We start from the raw sequence: 18,790 nt of genomic DNA, 5'->3' as shown, positions 1-18,790 counted from the left end.
ATGTCCTTCTTGAAAGATTTCCAGGAAGTAATTTTTATTTTTTATTTTTTTCTAGACAGGGTTTCTCTGTGTAGCCTTGGCTGTCCTGGGCTTGCTCTGCAGAGCAGGATGGCCTTGAACTCATAGAGATCTGCTTGCCTGTGCCTCCCCAAGTGCTAGGATTACAGGTTGTGCCAACGCACCCAACCCAGAAGTAATTTTATAGCTGAAAAGATGGTACACCTTAAGAATGATTCACTGCTATTTGAACATTCTTATTTGAAAAATCCCTATATAGGCTCTGAAGAAGAGATGACTCAGCAGTTAAGAGTTTTTTTCTGTGCTTGGAGAGGACCCAAGTTCAGCTGCAATGCTGACAACTACCACCATTCCAGCTCCAGGATTTCTAGTACCCTCTTCTGGCCTGGGCGCATGAATACTCCCACCCAGACACATTAAAATACAACAAACAAAATCCTAAAACAACTATGTTGGCAACTTCCACAGTGAATGATGTGTTGGAATTCTTGACTCTCCTAACTAGGCTTCAACCAGACTCTGAGGTGAGGAACTCTTTTCCTTCCCATGTCCATATGCATGTTCCTTTCTATCCTGTCTCAAAACCACTCAACCATTCACTCTGTGTTTGGACTTACTTGATACTGCTCCCAGTGTCAACATTTCTAACCATAGTTTTCACTAAAAGCGTGGGATTTTTTTTTTTGACCTATTCATTGACTACTGCAATGAAATAGAATGTAATTTTAATTAACTCACAATTAGTAAAGGATTTTTTTGGTGTGGCTAACAAACTTTTGTTTCACCTTAATTTTCTTTGTGTATAGAAATTCTGTTATGATTGTTGCTCATGTCAGGAATGTTGTAAGGATTTCTTAGTCTGGTGATCACTAATACTCTATTTTGTTAACAGAGGTTTATAATGTCATTACCTAGTAAACACAATCCTTTATCACCTTAGTTTAGGTTAACAGAATAATCCACACACAACTGTGCCTTAGAAACGTCATTCAGATTTTGTGATTTTGTTTGATTTATTGAGTGTTCATTGGTATTACAACTTAAGTTTGATAGTAAAATGAAATGCTGTTTGTGAATATGCATAGCACTAGAAACGCTGCCAAGTTATAGCCGTTAACTGTGACTTGCAGGGCGCTAAGAGACAGTGGATGAGCATACTTCATATGATTTCTTTCACAATTATACTATTAAAATACAAAAAACTATAAACAATGTATAAAATGTTTCTGTATTTCAATATAAAGTTTTGAATATAATGTGAAAGTAATAAATTCTCATGATCACAAAATATTAATCTTACTCCTCACCCATTTAAAAGTGTAAGAACCAGTTTTAGCTTATGATCCATGTGAAGTAGATGGTAGGCCAGATTTGAAATACCCTGACACTTAATCTAATTCTTAAAGATGGAAAATATCTATTAGTTTTATTTTTCTGTTGCCTAATGTTAATTCTTGCCTGTCTGAAAGTAGTAAATTTCTTTATAGGTTATTTGGTTTTTAACTGTATTTTTGCTTATTTTCAACATTTCATTTTTCATTGAAACGGGGACTTAGGTATTCTCTTCTCCCAGAATAATAGATTCTCATATGCAGAGTTTAAAATGTTTTTACATATCCTACAATTTTATTTTTCCTCTTTTAGCTAAATGTTGTTTTAAAACAAAAATTCAAGACATAAGACAAATTTTGCTTTCTGGTTTTATTTTGTTATTAAAATCCATCTTCACTTTATGGCATTATTTTTAGAGAATAATATACATATTTGTGCTTCTGAACTTATTGAAATTTACTTTTGGTACATTATATGCTTAATTTTCAAGAACTTTACAAGCACTTGTAGAAATTACACAGAACTTTATATGCATTAGAGTGACCTTCCTGCAGATAAAATATAGGTCTTTTGTATTCTGTGTGTGTACATGTTGCTGTGTATGCACATGCATGTAAGTGTGTGTGGTTGTACATGGAAGGTAGAAAGCAATTTTGGGTGTTGTACATCAGACATTATTCACTCTGCTTTTTTGAGACAGGGTCTCTCACAGACCTGGTTCTTGAGAAGTAGGCTAGTCTAGCTGACCAGTGAGCCTCAGGAAACCATCTAACCTCTGCCTTTCTGGAGTTGGAATTATAAGTGTATGTTACATCTTGCTTTCTGGAAGCTTGAACTCAGAACCTCATGCTTATACTACAAGCACTTTATCTGCATTGCCATCTCCCAGGCCTGTATTCTCACTTAAAAAAAAAAAAAAGCCAATTCATTTGTCTTAGCATGGGGGAAATGAAGACTTGTTTCCTGAAAAGTGCTATTTGGCACACTATTATACTTCCTCATAAACAATATATTTTAGAATTATATAAAATGCACACCTTTATCTTATACTTTCTGGCTTTCACACCATTCATTTCATTACCTCTGTTTCGTTTCTATATGCATTTTGTCATAGGCTGTTTGCCTGTCATTTAAAAGAAATTGCTCCTTTGTGGTAAGACTTGTATACTCCAGGCTAGCCTAAAACTGTATGTCAGGCTGGCCATGACCTCCTGATCTTCCCATTTTCACCGGAGATTACAGGCGTGTACTATCATGCCAAGCTCCATCCTGTGTTTCAGGTATTTCCTCTATGCAATCAAAGCATTGGTTTGCTTCATTATCTAATCTTTACAGTGTTTAAAAGGTAGAGTAGTCCAATTTACATTTACTCAGCTAACTCTGTAAAGACTTCATATTATTTGGTCTTATCTATACAATTAGGGCAGTGAGATTAAGGCTCTTCTGCCTTTAATAGTTTATATAGATGAAAGAAAAATTACAAAACTGTCCTAAGGGATAGGTAAACAAAAATAGAATCTTGCATAGCTGTATGGAATTCCTGTCCATACTAAAAGCAGTGGTAGCCTTACTCAAAAGAACAAAGCCTACTTAATTTTTACCACAATCCAATTTACTAAGTTATCTTATTCAGTAAGACTGCCAAGCCTGTAGAATCCCCAGAGTATAGATTTTATAAGAAATTATAGTAAGGAAGAGGTCTAAGGGTGTGAAAATTTTTGCTATGTTGAAGAACAAAGACTGAAGAGCAACCTGTCATAGTACATCTGTTAAGATTCAGGAAGTTAGGTCAGAAAGTAGTAAAAGCAGACAAAGTGGGTATTGTAACTGGTTTCTTGATTTGTGGATCCTCTTCTATTCCACTATTCCACTCTCATGTAGCACATATACTTTGGGGAAGTGAAAACCCAAAACAGTTTTAAATTAATGTTTGAACATGTGACTCATGCTCTTTTTACCATGAGGAAGAGTTTATGGGGTTACAGGAAAAACTCCCATTGTGTTCCCAGAAACCAAGCTTGAGCTCTTTATGTGGCAATATGTGAAGCACATGTACTCGTGTAAACTAGCTTTTGGGTAAAGTTGTTATAATTTGGAAAGCAAAAGATTGATGGGAAGAAATAGGGGTTTTTAATTAAACCATGAAACTTCTATGCTATTCCAACCTTAATCCTTTCATATTACCTCTAAATTTCAATTTATTATTATTATTGCACAGGATTTTCTTTTTCTTTGAACTAAAAATATCTTAATACATTTTAATGCTAACTAAGGTTAAATCATGTCTTTTTCCTTTTTTTTTTTTTAGGTTTTAGGAGACAGGGTTTCTCTGTGTGTAGTAGCCCTAGCTGTCCTGGACTTGCTTTGTAGACCAGGCTGGCCTCAAACTCACAATAATCTGCCTGCTTTTACTTTTTAAAAAGTTTATTTGTATTATTTTAATTATGTATATGTGTGTGTGTGTGTGTGTGTGTGTGTGTGTATGCCCATAAAGTGGAAATACCCATGGATGCCAAAAGCAGTGGATTCCCTTAGAGCTTACATTATAGGCAGTTGTAACCCATCAGATGTGGGCAGTGGGAACTAAACTCAAGTCCTTTCTGCAAGCATAGTATGTGCTCTTAACTGTTGAGCCTTTTCTTCAGTCCGATCCATATTCATCATAACAGCCATTGTTATCTTATTTAGCTATCTATTTATTTATTTACTTACATGTTTTTTGAGACAGGGTTTCTCTGTGTAGCCTTGGCTGTCCTGGATGCTCACTTTGCAGACCAGGCTGGCCTCATATTCACAGAGATCTGCCTGCCTTTGCCTTGCCCAGTGCTGGGATTACAGGTATGTGCATCGTGCCCAGATGCCATTGCTATTTTTAATTGCTCTAAGACTGCAACTCCTCACAGAATAAGTTAGAAGAATGTGGGCTCTTTGAATAACTTTAGAAGAAATAATAATGAAAAATAGCTATAAATGAGTAAGTATACATTCCAGTTTGTTTTAGCCTGTGATAATATATCATTTGTCTTGGTATAATTAGTAATAGCATTCCATCATTCTCATGTGTCCCAATTTACAAGTTACCCTTTCTCTATAGCAGGATTTTGGATTGGAATATTGTTGGAAAAAATAGGCTAATCTATGGAACTAAGACCTCAGTAAGATAAGATGTTTGAGTCTTTGAGCTCTGTGACTGGTTTTAGAAAGAAGTGGTGCCAAGAAAGTGTGTCCACAAAGAATCAATAGCTATGAGTGGTTTTTATCCCAACTGAACACTGTGTTTCCTATATGCTGGACTGCTGCTGTAAGGATGAATGCTCAGGGATCACAGAAACTCCTGTTTATAAGAAGAATGACACAATTCTTATAAATACATAGTAGAGAGGAATATCTGAAAGCCCTGGAAGGGTCTATATTAAATGTAGAGTCTTTCCATTGTCAATCCTATCTAAAATACTTCTGTGGTCAAAATACATTTGTGTGGATTATTTCTTCTTTAGTCCTGGACTGATACCACAGTATGGAATCATAACACCTAATCATAAAGAAAACCATTTGGAATCAAAATTCCTCAGGATGGAGCCAGATCAGAGAAACCTTAAACTAAACAAAAGCTCTGTTTAGAAAATCCATGGCCCTTCTTAGTATCTACATAACACCCGCACCTTTGTGTTACTCAATACATTTTACAATAAGAATTCATGGAAGTTAGAAAAAAAAAATAACAGCTAATGCTTCTAACTGCTGTAGCACTATTTTAAACAATGTATCTTGTGTTCACTTTTGGCCCAAACATCATTGTTGACTCAACCCGGTTATACCTCAACACATTTGTGCACTCTCAGCGTCTTTCTGCGCAGATGAGGTAGGACTGTGGCTGCAATGTCATGCCCAACCTGGGTGTCAGGTTTGGAACTAGTTCATGTGGAAAATGCAGATGAAATTGCTGAAGCAGTGATGTAAAAAACAAGAACATTTCCATCCGAGCCAGCTGTTCTCCAAGACAGTGTCTTCTCCCTGAACAAAAAAAGCAAGTAAGTTTAAAGACCATTTACAAAAATCAACATCTAATATTTGGATGCTATTCAGGAAACTTGGAATTTAGGTTAGAAGACATCATGAGAGAAGTTTCTCAAATCTCAAAGATTAGAAACTAGAACTTCATTGCAAAAACATATTCCTCTATTTCCTTATATCAAATCATGGATTTTAAAGATTTTGGTTCCATCTCTGACTTATCTTGCATAATGCAGTAGAGCACAAGACATATTATATAGGTCTTTGAGCTGTGACATTTTGTTCTTATTGATTCAAGGGAAGCCCATTTCAACTGACCTTCTGGGTTCTTTACTCAGTAATAAAGACAGTCTATCTACCAAGCTCTGTGATTCATGTCCTATTTCAAAGCAAAAGCAAAAGCTTTGAAATAGGTTGGAGATTTAGTTGGAGATGGTATAATAAACTAGAAGGCACTAATGTGAGATTCTAGCTTAACTTGGAGTTTTCTTTCCTTTCTCCAAGTTTTAGTTGTTCTTGAATTTTAGCTCTAGAACTTTGACAACTCCCAGTTCACATGCTAAAAGTTTTGTAAGTAGCCAGCCACAGCTTCTCAAAAACTTTAGCTTTATTTAGCTAACTAAAGCATGCTTTGAATAGAAACAGGTGCTCATCACTCTAAAGAAACCATTCTTTCCTCTTAATGTTATTTTTAAGTGCATGGAAGGACACCAAGAAAACAAGGCCTCCTAAACAAATATGATCAAAGCTCATGTGAACTCAAGAGACTGACAATGCACAGGGCCTGCACAGGTCTGCACCAGGTCCTCTGCATATATACTATGGCTTCCAATTTAGTATTTTTATAGGATTTCTGAGTGTATGTATGAGTGGGTCTCTGATTCTTGTGCCTTCGCTTGAGCTCTTCTCCAACTCTGCAATGTTTGTTTAACTATGATGTGATAATTTCTGTTTTATTATATGTTACTTTGTTATATTTTTAATTATCCTGTAGAAGCCTATTTTTTTTTCCTAATGAGAGAAATGAAAGGGATTGGATGAGCTTAGAGGGGAGGTAAAGAGGAACAGGGAAGAATAAGGGAGGGAAAACTGATCGAGATTTATTTTGTGAGAAAAATATCTTCAAAAAATACTAAAAAAAAAAAAAAGAATTAATGGCATGTGTTCAGAATTGTCTACTCTAGAGCAGGTTGCTTCAAACTTAGATGGCAATAATAATGAGTCATTGTTATACTTTAAAATTATATACTTGTGTTTTCTTACCTAGAGAAAAAGGAATCAAAGCTTCCTTTCTAGTAAAATATCCACTGCTGTCCAGAAATCGCTCAGGATAGAACATGTCTGGGTCTTTCCAGTACTTTTCATCAAAGTGAACAGAATAAAGATTTGTAATGACTGTTGTTCCTTTAGGTATGGAATAACCACGTACAACTGCATCTTCAGAGGTTGCGTGGAAAATCCCCAGTGGAACTATATTACAGAATCTTAAAACTTCATGTAAAACTGCTTCAGTGTAAGGCATTTTGCACTTGTCATCCCAAGAAGGCCTCTTATTGTGACCCATAATTAAATCAATCTCTTTATGAACTTGTCCTGTCAGAGAGACATGTTAAAGTTATTATGTTATTTGTTAAATTAGATGTAAACTTACTTCTCTTTGGGTTACAACAAATGATAACCCATAATCAACGGAATATAGGTCTACCTAGATTTGAATTTTTCATCATCTTGTATTTACATGAATTTATTATATACCCCCTCAAATATTCTATTAGTAAGAACCAACATTTTGGGTAACCTCAAAAAAGAATTATAAATAAATGTATAATCAGCCTAGCATCAGAATAGCATCACTGTCAGCAAGGAAAATAATGGAAGATTAGACCTGAATAGGAAAAAAGCAGAGTTCAGATCTGAGCTTTGCAGCTTCTAGATACCCAACCTTTATCATTCTTTATAAAAGATGAATATTAAGGTCCATTTAAAAAAGTTTTTTAAAGATACTGCCATTCTATATATCCCAGGTTGGTTTTAAACTTACTATGTAGGCTGAAGTGGTCTTGAACTTGAGATTCTCCTGTCTTGGTCTCCTGAGTTCTCAGATTAGAGGAATATTACCACCATGCCTACCCTTCAGATGCTTTTTATTCTTTTCTTCTTCCTTTCCTTCCTTTCTTAAATTTGCATTAAAATATTAGATTTGAAAATTAGAAGTGTGAAATATTTCCCTTCTTGACTAGTACAGTTGTAGCTCCTAAAACTGCTTTATACTTGGTTATAACACTAAAAGTATATATGACCCCTGAGGAGAGACCCTGAGATCAAGGTATCCTCACCTTGAATATTAGGATAAAGGGCCATGAACAGAATTGCCCAGCGTAGCACATTGGTTGTAGTTTCAGTTCCAGCAATGATGAGTTCACCCACTGAAAAAATTAGATTCTCTTTGGAGAATGTAGATAAAGGATTACTTTCACTTTGATCCATCTCATCTAAATAGGCATCAACAAAATGCTGAGGTAAATGAGGCTTTCTGTTGACAGAAGCTTTTTCAATAAGTCTGGAGAGGAAATCATAGACCATATCTGCATTTCTGAATAGCTTTTGATGTTTTCCAAAAGGTAAGATGCCAATCCATGGAAATGCATTATAAAGTAAGACTGGAGCACTGGCAGCTAGTTCCACGTTCTCACTAAATAACTCAATCATATGCTGAAAATCAGTGTCTTCATAAGTGAATCGATCTCCAAAAAGGATCAGATTGGTTATGTTTGAAACAGCATTTGTTAATACTTGCTTGAGGTCAAAAGGTCTACCTTTGTATGTTTCAATAGCATCAATTAAAAACCAAGTTTCTTCTAAGATTTTAGACTCAAAAGATTTTTGGCCACTTCCAAAATAGTGAAAGCTGTTAACAGCCAATCTTCTGTGATCAATCCATCCTCGGCCATATCTGGAATTGAGTAAACCTGTAAGGAAAGTATTAAAAATCTTGTGTGTGCCATACTTTTCTGTACTTGAAATGCTATGAAATAAAAGAAAAAATTCAAAGATAGACAGTTGGTGATTTTACCTCCCAATTATCTAAGTACATGATCGGGTCCCAGGTGATGCTGCCCAGAAGCCAAAGAACATTAGATAAAGCTGGTCTATTCCTCATGAAATGACTGCTATAAAAGACCTATAATTCTCATTCTGTTACCACAAGAAATTGTCCAGGCTTTTGTAATCAAATACAGATGAACTAGGCCTACATAAATCTATTTATTACTTTCTCATACACATAAGTTATAAAAGATATATTTTACAGACGATTTATTTTTTGATTAAATAAATACTCCAAATCAGAAGTTTTTTGTCTAAAAGAAACTAGATTGTTTATTTTTATTTTATGTACATTGGTGTTTTGACTGTATGTATATTTGTATGAGGGTGTCAGATCCCCTGGAACTGTAGTTATAAACATTTGTGAGCTGCCATGTAGGTGCTGGGAATTGAACCTGGGTCCTAGGGAAAGCAGCCAGTGCTCGCTCTTAACTGCTGAGTCAACTTTCCAGTCCCAAGAAACTAGACTTTTACAACACAAATTTTCTTCTGTTAAAAGCATGTAGGAGGTAATTATGCCACAGTCACGAGCAGCCCTGACTTGTCAAAGTAGAAACATTCATGTAATTAAAGAGAGAAAACCATGAATAATAATGCTATTATTACCTGCCATTTAGCTTGTTTAAGATACTAAGTTTTTAAAGTAAGTATGAAGGTCCCATTACAGAATTTAGAACACCATTACTGTAAAACAAAAAAATCAGATACCAGTTCTATCTGATGTCAATATTTTATTTTGGCCATTTTATTCCTGCTTTCTCCTTGACTGCGTCAACTTCAGCTTTTCTCCCTTGTTGAATATGTAGTCATCCAAATCTTATCTTATAGGACCTATAACATGTAGTCATCCAAATCTTATCATTCTATAGGACTGTCTGTCCTTTGTATAAACTCTACAGCTCTCAGTGTATACAGCATAATGATGAGTAGTTAAAGTCTGCTTTAGTTTCTGTAAGCTTGTGCGTGAAAGTCTGTCATTGTGTGTGCGCATGCGTGCTGTGCACACCTAAATTGTTTCAGTACATATTAAGTACTAATTCTTCAAAACATTCCTTATGTTTCTTAGAATTGGCAACAAAACCAGCACATAATGGTCTAAAACATTATTGAATGCAGTCTGATGGCTCCTCAAATCCAGTTTTCACAAAGTAACAAAACAATCTGTCTACACTAAAATTATTTAAAATAAGAAGGAATGTGATTTAAAATAGGTTCATTGAATAGATGAAAATAAGCATACCTCCCATTTTTGTCATCTTCATGAACAAAGGAAGGCATGGTCTATCTGCAAAAATTTCACTTTGATGAACAAGGCATTCTTTTACTACATCATAGCCATTTAGAACCACAGCTGATATGCCTCCAATATCTAAACTGAAAATCTTTGAGAAGAAAAACAACATTGAGACAGCAAAATATACAGAGAAACAACCATGGAATCCACATTTTCTAAGCCTGTCCCTCCTAGTATTTGCTACTTCTTAAAAACGTATGGATTTGATACTTTACAATGTTTAGACGGCGTGATTAATTTATACTACTGCATACATGGGACCATCTTATAAGGTATAGTGTAAAAAGTACGAAACACAGGAGGCCTGTATTCTACTTTAAGGTTTGCAATTAAATAGATTTAAGGTAATGGGCAAAACAAACTTTTTGGACTTCAGTATTGCCACAGAAAATAGATTTGATTTAGATACTCTATTAGGAATCATTCCATGTCAAAATATTCATTATGTAAGAATCTCATTTTACTTCGAAGACAAACGAGTAACTATCTATTATCATACCATTTATAATTTATCTATTTGTAAATAGATAAATTTACCTATTTGTAAATAGATAAATTTATCTATTATTATACCAGCTTGAAGTCGGGGGAGAGGATAGAAAAGTCCAAAAGACAACTTTGGAGTTTAAGCATATGGTTAATTGTATTTGCCTTTCTAAAGCCCAGGTTCTAAGGGAACCTAACTTTAGAGGAGTGATATTCACCATGTATACATAGGGGAAAATAAAGCAGAATAATCCATCCTCTACCGTGCTGGAGTTGCTTGCCACATGTTCAAGTTTGATTTCTTTTGCTGTCATAAACACCATGACCAAAAACAACTTAGAGAAAAGGGCTTGTTTCAGCTTGCACTTCCAGATCACAGTCCATCAATGATGGAAGCAGGGCAGGAATCTGGAGAGAGGAACCATGGAGGAACTCTGCTATTGGCTCAATCTCTGGTTCTGTCTCTTAGGTTAGGTATATAGCCTATACACACCTACCAGGTTTCTTAGATGGGTTTCTATTGGTGTGATAAAACACATGACTAAAAGCAACTTAAAGAGGAAAGGGTTTATTTTGTTACACATCCACATCATTGTTCATAACTGAAGGAGACCAGAGCAGGAATTCCAGTAGGACAGGAACAGATGCAGAGGGTATGGAGAACTGTTGCTTACTGGCCATAGTTTGTTCTACATTCTTACAACACTCAAGCCCAGGGGTGGTACTGCCCACAGTGAGCTGGGTCCTCTCACATCAATCATCAGTCAAGAAAATGTACTACAGGCTTGCTCACAGGCCAATCTGGTGGGTTCTTTTTCTCAATTAAGTTTTTCTCTTCCCAAATTACTATAGTGTCTAGTTGACAAAATTCGCCATCACACTAGGGATTGTGCCCTACCCCCGGTGTACAAAACAATCTTTTTTGAGGTCCTGGGATAAGCTGAGACAATTACTCAATTGACCTTTCCTTTTCCCAGGTGCCTCTAGGTTGAGTTAACAATAAAAATTAGCCAAGACACCATATGTTCACCTCAGGTTCACTTACAGAGTCACTCCTGAATTGTATTTTAGCCAAGTTAAAGTAAAGGCCTAACCTAAGAAAAGCTTATTTATCACTAAGTCCCAAAGATTGCTTATCACTAACCTCTCAGGAATTTCCCAAGGTATTTTACAGATAAAATACCTTGATGAGCCTTATCTTTGTGCAAACAACTAAGGCAGATTTAATCGTGGTATATTCTGCTTCTGAAGAAAACAGGAAGTCTTAGCTGATAACAAAAGCTCTTCAGGAGTGGGTCAGCAAAAGTGATAAAGATTACCAGGAGGAACTGCAATTAGTCTCATCAGAAATCAGTCCCATCAGAGTCTTTAGTCCAAGGGTGAACCCTGGACTAGAGAAGTATGTACATTTAGAATCTTGGGGGTGAGGAAGGGATATAGATTTTGTACACAGTGGCATTAGTTCACAGTGGCCATGGAAGAGGGCTTTTTTTTTTTTTCTTTTTTTAGCATAAAGGGAATTACTACCAGATAAGAAAATGAGAGACCTTTCAGTATTAGTGTTATTAAAGAAGAGTCTTTCCCCAGAATTGTATTCAGTGAAATGTAGGAAGTGGTACTGATGCAGGAGAAAAAAACAAAAACAAAAAAAACTCAAATTCATCATTTTGCAAGGATTTAAGACCCTGCTGTTGGAAAGTATGTTAATATGAAGGCAGAACTGAGGGAGAATATATTTCAAAGAAAATCTTCTGATTGTGGTTGCTGAAGATTAATAAAAAAGGACTCATCACTTAAGAAAGCTATTATATAATCTATTTTACTCAAGAAATTGAAATAGTTGTCTGTTCAGAGAGCAGAACTGGGGAAAATTTAGCTGATCTAGTTGTATATTATACTTCAGAATTTTTAGTAAATTTTCACCGACTAAACTGTGAAAACTTACTCTTAAACTGTTTTGATCTATGGAAGGGTCCAAGATTATGTTTATTCAATCTTTGATTTATTGAGCAGTTTTAAAATGTCTTTTATGAGACAACTGTGCTAGCAGTGATGTAAACAGAAATACACCAAAAACTCATGCCTTCTAGAAAGCTAGCTCAACACAGAAATTTGTACTATCCCATTTAATGATCACACTATCTGTCTTTCCTTCAAGGTGTTCAGGTCCTGTTTGAATGTGAAGTGTTCCCCCATAGACTTGTGGTTGAACACTTTGCCCTCAGCTGCCAATATTATTTTGAGAAATAATAGAACCTTTAGGAAGTGGGGACTACCTAGAGGTAGTGGGTTCTTGGAACATGGCAGTGAGGGTCCTATTCTGGGCCTAGTGGGTACAAAGTGAGGAGCCACTGCAAACTCCTGACACCAGAAGCTGACCCACCAACTGCCATGATAAACTGCCTTCTGCACAAGCCCAGATAAATCCTTCCTTAAGTTGCTTCTATGAGGTGCTGGATCACAAGAGAAGTCTAAGGAAGGTCCGAGACCCAGGTTGACTCATTTTCTGTCCAACCCAAAATCCAGCAGCTCATCCTGTATACTGTTTCTACTTTGAAGTTATAAAAGAATTTGACCAAATTTCTTATCACTTCACATCTTAAATTTCCCTCCGAGGCTTACATGTTAAAGATACAGATTTTAGCTTAGTCCTACAGGGAAAGGGTAGAAGTCTTAAGGGAACTAGGGAGAGATTTCTTCTGGCCCCTCCTCTCCTCTCCTTTTTATGTCTTGGCTGCATGATGTAAGCAGTCTCCTTTGCCAAACATTCCTACTAGGACACACTGCTTCACCACAGTTCCAAAAGCAATGATGTCAATAAACTGTAGGAAACATCCAAGACACAATGATCTTTCCTTTTTGTAAATTTCTTATCTCAAATACTTTGTTTCAGTAAAGCAAGGCTGGCTTTCACAACTTCTATACTCTGATTCAAGCCACCTGCTTTTCACCCTTGTAATAGATATGACAACCACCTCCTCACTGGCCTAATTTTACTCCTGTCATAACCCTAAAGTAGTGCCCATCTCCAGTACTCTAAATTTAGCTCATGTTACAGCTCGTACAACTTTAATATATAATTTACTTATATTTATTTTGTCTGTCTTTCCCCAGACGGAATATATGCTCCCTAGTGACAGAGATCCCTGTTTTGTTCACTACCATATTGCCAGCATTCCTGACAGTTCATGGCAGATGATAACTGATGCACCTATGCTGAATTGATGAATTTGGCAGAAACATTTAAGCATATCATTACAACACCATGGGTTAAGTACTAAAAACAAACAAATGTACAGAGTGTTAACGCTGATAAGTGACTATCACATTGCCTGGCTTCTAAATTATAAATGACTTTAAAATGACTTATTTTTTTCATTTTAAAATTCTCCACAGAACCCCACTCAGTGCCTTGAATAAGTTCTCAATATAAGTTTGTCATAAAACAAATAAACTGTCAATTCTGTTGGCTGTATTGCAAAAAATTACCTTTATTGCCTTTTAGAGTATTGCCTGAAAGAGTCTGACAAATCCACTTATATCAACTTTGCCAGCTATGGAATGCTGCTCAAAATCTACATTAAGAATCTAATCACAGCAGAAGTTAAAACAATAAAGAATGTATCTCCAAAGAAATGGCAATTTATGCTGCAGCACATTTCTATATAAGATTGCTTAAAAATAAATATGAATCTTGGGCACTGCTGTTTTCCTTTCAAAAATTACAAAGGATTCAACTCAGAGTGCACAAAAGTAGGAGTTATTTTAAAGTTCAGATTTATTTACTTTTTATTTGACTACACAGCTCAAATTAAAGGGGAGACAGTAAAAGAATAAATCCTGTGAACTGCGCCCTACAACTTTTCTGAAGCACAGGAGATAACAGTCTTTATTCTACAAAATATGGTTAGTATTTTAACAACTCATACTAATTTTGACACAGTAAGAATTGGGAAATATCTCTAGGATAATGGGAGAGCTTCAGGGGTGTTTAACAACTAGAATAAAGATCAAATGCAGTGGCTTACAAAGAGTTAATTTTTGGTGGGTATTAAACCTAGCAACTACTCTGCAGTGCATACATCCTTTTCAGTTTTGTTCCTTGCAGTTTTAGCAGCTTTCAGCACAGGTTAGCCTTATTTGATGTGTAGTTGTCATCATTGTGAACAATGCCTGGTTTACCCAGTGTACCAGAAACAAAATTAATTTATTATGCCAATTTCTAATCAATTGAATCTAATCAATTGATTCCTTGATGGCAGTCTTCCACACACTTATATTTTCATTTTAGCTTACTGGAACAGACTTACATCACTCGTCTTATATGAATATTCATAGTAAGTAATTCCTTTCAGCTCAAATATTTATGTATTCCAAATAACTGGTTTAAAGACAATTTTACATTTGTAGGCACAGTAAGTTTCTATTGTACTCAGTGGTAGAGCACTTACCTAGCCAGACTCCCAATACTACTAAATGAAAATACCTTTCACACATACTAACCGAAAGTATACGTAACTGGTAATACATTTGGGTAGCTTTTTACTGTTTGTGGGTATCGTTACCCTGACGAGGAAAACTTCGGGTTCGGAATTAGAACTAAAAGGCGATTTTTATTTTTAGTGTTACATTCTTTACAAGACGGCTCAAACAGCAACCTGCAATACTAACCACTAACTCTGTCCTAGAAACTCACGGGGTCTCGACTTTCCCTCAAGCTCAGAACGCACAAGGCCGAGAAGTTTCTGTCCCGGGCACCTTGACGGAAGGCACGTCCGACAGATTACAGGCCACATAGCGCAAGCGCAGAAGCACTGCCCGTCGGCGGGCGGGAAACTCAAGCCGAAGCGGTAGCGGTGAGGGGGCTTCCGGTTGGAGGCACGGCCCTCGGAGCGGGGTTCCCCCGAGGGGCGGCAGGCCCGCGGGGCCCCCTGGCTGCGGCTCCTGACCGGAGGAAGGTCCGCGTGGCGGCCTACCTCGCCGTACACCCGGCTCTGCCTCCTCATGTAGACGTGGGGGAGCTCGGCCGACGTGGCCAGGGAGCAGATGTTGCCGACGAGCGGCAGCCGCGGCGGGCCCGGGGGGAAGCCTGCCGGGCGCCTCTGCCTCAGGAGCTGGCGGACCACCAGCGCGACGAGCAGCAGGTAGAGCGCGCCCCGGAGCGCCGCTGCGCACGCCTGGGCCGCGGGCGGCTCCATCGTCGGTCGGGCCGGGCTGTGGGCCGCTCGCTGGCGCTGAGGCAGGGGCGCGCCCTCCAGCCCCGCCGCGCTGCCATTGGCCGGCTGCCCCGACGGCCCGCCCTATCTGCGCGGCCGTTGGCTCGTTGAGGGTGGGCTCAGGGCCCTTTGGGTCAGCCACCTCCAGGATCTGCTCTGCTCGGGGTCTGATTGGCAGACCTTTGGGGTTGGCTTGGCCCCAGGTGAGCACCACCTAGCACGGGCACGGAGCCCTGGGGCTCCTTTCCAGAGGTTGTCAGTAGGCTGGTCATGTGAGCCTTGAACTCTGGGCTCGGGGCCTTGTCTCTCTGGACGCTGGTCCTAGGGAGGAGGTTATATGAACTGCAGTCTTTAACCGAATCTGGTAACACTCAGAAGTCCATCAGCGAGTCCACATACTCACACAGTTATTTATTGTGTGGAATGTATTTATTGAGTGCCTGCTCTGTGCAAGTGTTCTGTACAGTGAAGATACTTAGGTGGATAAGAACAGCAAAGTTCCTACTGACTGTTTTTTCAGTATCTTCATCCACAGACCACCCACCTACTGTCTGTTAAAATGTTTGATACTTTATCTTGAAATGGTCCTTAATTTTATTATGAATCTTCTAGTAGGTTAAGAAAATGATGGTCTTCACTGTTACAGGATGGATATTGAGCTTGTCACTGGGAAAGAGTAGTGGTGAGGCACCAGGAGCAGGGAAATAGTACCTGCTAGATATTTGGTATCAGTCCCGCAAAGGCTTGAAGTATCTAGTTTGATCACAGCTGCTGTGCAATGCAAGTGCTCATTCAGGAGGGGCTCCCTTCCTTGTTTACTTTTAAAACAGATTCATTTCAGTTCTAGAAGTATTCTCCAATTTGTGTTGATTAAGAAACCTTTTCTTCTTTCCCTGCTATGTTAGTAGGAAGTGCAGGCTCGCCCTTTGCCACCCTATCTGATTTACAGCACATGATGGCATGTCCCCTCCACTGACCTTAAGGCATAAGAGCTAATGAATAACTAAAACTCGAAGCCCAGAACCTTCTCTGAAACCATTTATTTTGCCAGTGCTCAGCAAAGATAGCTCACTGCACCCTTCCTTTCATTCCATCTCCCTGCATTTGCTCTTTGAATGATAGATACTGAACTGTATTGTATTTCTGTAGTTCTTATTACTACAGGGGTGTTAAAAGAGGATAATTTCACTGTTTCACGCGGGCATTTTTTTTTCCTATGCAAAGTGGAGTGAGTTCTTGGAGAAAAGTGAATACCACATACAGGACTTTGTCATTTCTGTGTGCAGAGTGATAATTGTTACAACAGAGAAAAGCATAGCCCGTGCTCCAGCGAGAAAGCCTCCTTTTATTGGCCTTTAGGAACTGTTGTGGTTTGAATATGATTTGGCGTCACCAAAGCTCGTGTTGAGGCTTAGCCTCCAATAAGACAGTGTTGTTCAGATCTTTGAGAGGTAATTAGGTTGTGGGAGTTCTACACTCACAACGGGATTAAAGTAGTTACCTCTGGGTGAGTTATCCTTTAGAGGGTTGTTATTAAGGTAAATTGGGGCCGGATGGTGGTGGTGCACAGCTTTAATCCCAGCCCTTGGGAGGGATTATATATATTCATGTATATTTGTTTGTGTATTATGTATGTATGTATGTATGTATGTATATATGTATGTATGTATGCTTGTAAATTGGCTTTCTGTGTTGCTTTTCTGTCTATTTCAGCTCTTCTGTAAGAACTTGCTCCTGCTTCCTTTCCATCTTTTTCCTATGGAGCCACACACAGATGCTGGTGCCATGCTCTTGGACCTACAGAACTGTAAGCTACATAAATGTTTTTTCTTTGTAAATTACCAGATCTAGTAAGAAACAGAGACAACCTAAGACAACCTAACTCCTTGTCTGAGAAGCAGTGTCTGTTGAGTCTCGATGCTGTGGTCTGGGGGGCTTACACCCTAGTGCTTCCCTAGCTCAGTGATGTAGCAAGCATATATTTGCCTCCTTTGCACATTGTGCATATGCCTGGTGTCTTTTATAAGAAGGAAGTGAGAAAGTGGATTGAACTGTATGGAGCCTAAGGCAAAAGAAAAAAATCAATAATACAGATCCTTCCTTATTAAAAATTTTATAACTTGTTCATGAATTTTGCTTTTTGATCATAAAGTGTTGTATTGAAATACTATTTTGATTATCAGGTTTTATGGTGCTAATTTAATTTTTTTTCTCCCAAAGTGAACTACTTGCCTCACCTGAGTCTGGGAGAAAGGCTATCCAAATGATGGTTTTGATTACAAAGTGGTGTGCAAGAACTGGGTTTATATACTATTCTTTTCATGGTATTCTAGGAGCCTGGCACTGATGTGAGTATGGTAGTTTTATCTGTAGGTGGGATTTGAAAACCCTTTGAAATGTCTACCTTCAGCCATTAAAAGCATTCCTCCCTACCCATTTCTGGAACCTTCATTTTTACAAATTAATTTATATGAGTTCAACATTCTCCAAAACAGACTGATTTAGAAGATACAGCTGGCTGGGGCAGTGCATATGCTGATGAAGCAGAGGGAGGAAGATCACAAGTGTGAGGCCAGCCTGAGTTACACATGTATAGAGGCTGGAGAGATGGGTCAGTGGTTAAGATCCTCATCCAGGGGATTGAGGTTCAATTCCCAGCACCCACATGGTAGGTTTACAACTGTTTGTAACTCTAGTCCCAGAGAATCTGATGCCCTCTTCTGGAGCTACCATTGCTTTGCAGATACTAAGGCCAGCCTAGAACTTTAAGATGCTGTGCTTTCAAAGGAACAATGCCTTCACTAAAATTTGCTGGTTTGCTCAAACACATCTGGCAGGCAAAGAAGCTTTTAAGTTGTTGGTAAATTTCTGAAAAATAAACTACATATAAGTTTAAAAGACAAAATCTGCTGGATGGAGAAGACAGTTCATAAACTCAGTGTGTATTAAATTCACATACAGGATTCAGGGAAGGAAAGGAGGGTTTCTATAAAAAACTTCTTTACCTGCACGCTTTCCCAAAGAATAAATCAATTTTAGAAGTAATCATTTTTCTCAGAACTAGGATCCATTCTTGCTGTTTTCTTTGGCAAATCACTCTACCCTGGGAACTCCTTCCCTGCTAGTTTCCCATTGAACCATTCTTATATCCTTGACAGCTGGTATTCCCTTGGTTGGCTACAATGGAAACCTAAAAACAAACAAACAAAAACAAAGCAACAACAACAATAACAAAACTCTTAGCATCATATTGAAGGGTCTCTTCTGAATGTAGCAACCGAGAGTTAGAGAAGGTTTACTGTATTTGTTCATGATCATGCATGTG

The 18,790-nt window shown here is 37.9% G+C and overlaps 1 protein-coding gene and 1 long non-coding RNA gene across 2 annotated transcripts; one reads left to right on the top strand and one right to left on the bottom strand.

Annotated features, from left to right (window-relative positions):
* Positions 1–1,700: 1,700 nt before the first annotated feature.
* On the bottom strand, positions 1,701–15,456 carry LOC129691359 (vitamin D 25-hydroxylase). Its single transcript, XM_055627472.1, has 5 exons — positions 15,226–15,456; positions 9,710–9,851; positions 7,701–8,333; positions 6,628–6,957; positions 1,701–5,364 (listed from the first exon to the last, which is right to left on the bottom strand). Exons 1-5 carry the CDS (start codon positions 15,445–15,447, stop codon positions 5,189–5,191), a joined length of 1,503 nt encoding a protein of 500 aa, XP_055483447.1. The 5' UTR covers positions 15,448–15,456; the 3' UTR covers positions 1,701–5,188.
* Positions 15,457–16,580: 1,124 nt separating this feature from the next.
* LOC129691511 (uncharacterized) lies at positions 16,581–17,865 on the top strand. The gene is made up of 3 exons (XR_008722474.1): positions 16,581–16,916; positions 17,179–17,272; positions 17,686–17,865. It is a non-coding gene; the product is annotated as an uncharacterized LOC129691511 (long non-coding RNA).
* The last annotated feature ends 925 nt before the right edge of the window (positions 17,866–18,790 follow it).

The sequence above is a fragment of the Psammomys obesus genome, unplaced genomic scaffold (assembly GCF_907164565.1).
Source record: "Psammomys obesus unplaced genomic scaffold, mPsaObe1.curated_primary_1811, whole genome shotgun sequence".
Lineage (NCBI taxonomy): Eukaryota > Metazoa > Chordata > Mammalia > Rodentia > Muridae > Psammomys > Psammomys obesus.
The sequence above is the reverse complement of the archived record's forward strand: the minus strand, read 5'-3'. Positions and strand labels throughout refer to the sequence as shown.

Bases quoted from the DNA above. Each gene is read 5' to 3' on its own strand.
- LOC129691359 (XM_055627472.1), bottom strand. From the start codon at position 15,447: ATGGAGCCGCCCGCGGCCCAGGCGTGCGCAGCGGCGCTCCGGGGCGCG. The intron at 8,334-9,709 runs GTATGCTTATTT...CTTTCCTTACAG, and splicing joins GAAGATGACAAAAATGGGAG to GTTTACTCAATTCCAGATAT. The intron at 5,365-6,627 runs GTAAGAAAACAC...TTTTTTGTTCAG, and splicing joins TTTGATTCCTTTTTCTCTAG to GGAGAAGACACTGTCTTGGA.